The sequence below is a fragment of the Limulus polyphemus genome, unplaced genomic scaffold, assembly GCF_000517525.1.
Source record: "Limulus polyphemus unplaced genomic scaffold, Limulus_polyphemus-2.1.2 Scaffold7048, whole genome shotgun sequence".
Lineage (NCBI taxonomy): Eukaryota > Metazoa > Arthropoda > Merostomata > Xiphosura > Limulidae > Limulus > Limulus polyphemus.
In genome coordinates, this window is record NW_013672658.1 from 33,679 (window position 1) to 35,629 (window position 1,951).

Genomic DNA, 1,951 nt, shown 5'->3' on the forward strand with positions numbered 1-1,951 from the left:
ATATAGAACGGTAAGATGTCCTTACTGACATCTTACCGTTCTATATCTAGAGGAATATCATTAACAGGTTACAAGAGATATTCTACTCTCCTTACTGACAGTAGAATATCTCCTGTAACCTGTTAATGACATTCCTCTAGATATAGAACGGTAAGATGTCAGTAAGGTGAGTAGAATATCTCCTGTAACCTGTAAAAACAACGAACTACAACCAGACGGTTCGTTTCACGTAAAATGTTTTGTCCAATTGTAGACTAACAAGTTGATTTTGAAAAAATAACCTAAATCAAAGTTGAAAACAGTGTTTTATTTCTCCAGCTGTAAATTATCCAGACTACTACAGACCGTGATGGGCACAGCACAGATAGACCATTGTGTAGCTTTGTACTTAATTAGAAACATAGAAATCTTCCAAAAACGTAAATATATATTTATAATAAAATAAATGAATAATTAATAAATAGATTTTCCATTTACATATAAAAGTAGGTCAGGCGTGCCCCAGTTGTTAGCGTGCCATACTATGAATCTAAGGGTTTGTCGCTCGCGTCTCGTTATCGCAAAATCTCGCTTCGTAATTTGGGACCGTGAGTGCGTTATAAGAGAGGCAGCCAAAGTCCTATGTTTGATTAGAGTAGCTCAAGATCTTGCGGTGGTTACTGTTAATTAATTGCCTTCCAGTTAGTATATCAACCCCAAATTATAGACGGCTAGTGCAGATGGCCGTTTTGTAGCTTAGCGCGAATATCCGAAACAAACAAGTTACCATTATCTTGGGCTGTCACTTAAATGTGATTTTTTAGTAATAAGGTAAGGTGTTATTCCATAACTAATTAGTTCGACCGAAATATTATGTAATGGAATATATTAAAATTATTAGTAGCATATATTTTCTGAAACTCTCTCATGCTAACAGTAAAGTGTTGTTATTTTTATTATTTTCATTTACAACACCAATGCTTTTTATATTTATGTATTTCATTGTATTAACACTAGATGGCAGGAGTAATCAACCTCCAGGACTATGGGACAGGTATGAGCCTAGCAGCAATTCTAGCCAATCAGAAAACAGTAACGACAGAACAAGCAGCCAATACAGTGGAGGCAGACGGATTCAGATGTAAACGATTGGCTGGATTGTATTTTATCACTTTTTCTAGTCCTCCACAATGTGTTATCTCACTGTTTCTCAAGCTTGTTTTTGTCGATAAACAAGTTAACCCTAATCTATCACATGTTTCATATCATTTCCTGTTCTTTCCAGTCTGTACCAGGTACGAAAGTTGATTGTCTGTGTATCAAACAGCTACTCTAATAAACATTTTGTCAAAACATTGGTACACTTCAGCTCCATTGAACAAAATATTTAGTTTAAAAAATTTTACAAATGTATATCTTAAAAATATTATGAATAAATAAATAAAAAAGGAATATTTAAATTTCGTAACTATCTATCAAATAAGTTGAAATAAGCTACCGTCGTGAAATGCCATCTATTGAGTGAAATTGTCAATTTGTGTTACCACCATAAAATGTCCGTTTTAATCAAGTCCACTGACCCTAAATCAGTGTTTCAATTTGTTGGTTCATGTAATAGATAATGGAAGTAGAGCCACGTGTGTCGACTGATGCTAAAAACATACTTTTTATCACGAAATTTGTTTGTATTAGAGCAAAGTCACAATGGGCTATCTGCTGAGTCGACTGCGGGGAATCGAACCCCGGATTTTAGTGTTGTAAGTCCGAAAACTTACCGCTGTCCCATCGGAGGACTAACATGCAGTACAAATGGAAGAATGAAAATACAGACCCTTTTCAAAGAAAAGTATAAAAAAAAAACAGAAAAACTCATCTTTCTTTCTCAAAACTACACATTTGAACTTCATACAAATGAAATTCTCATTAAAACCAGACTGGTAACTCTAAGGTCACTTGTCCTAACCTCTATTAC

At 34.5% G+C, this 1,951-nt stretch overlaps 1 protein-coding gene across 1 annotated transcript in view; it reads left to right on the top strand.

The window, feature by feature from the left end:
• The window catches only part of LOC111089690 (Down syndrome cell adhesion molecule homolog), a 34,617-nt gene extending 33,283 nt beyond the window's left edge, over nucleotides 1–1,334 (top strand). Inside the window, exon 12 of the mRNA XM_022402623.1 lies at nucleotides 997–1,334. Coding sequence (XP_022258331.1) covers nucleotides 997–1,124 — 128 coding nt within the window. The 3' untranslated portion in view covers nucleotides 1,125–1,334. The remainder of the gene's footprint in view (nucleotides 1–996) is intronic.
• The last annotated feature ends 617 nt before the right edge of the window (nucleotides 1,335–1,951 follow it).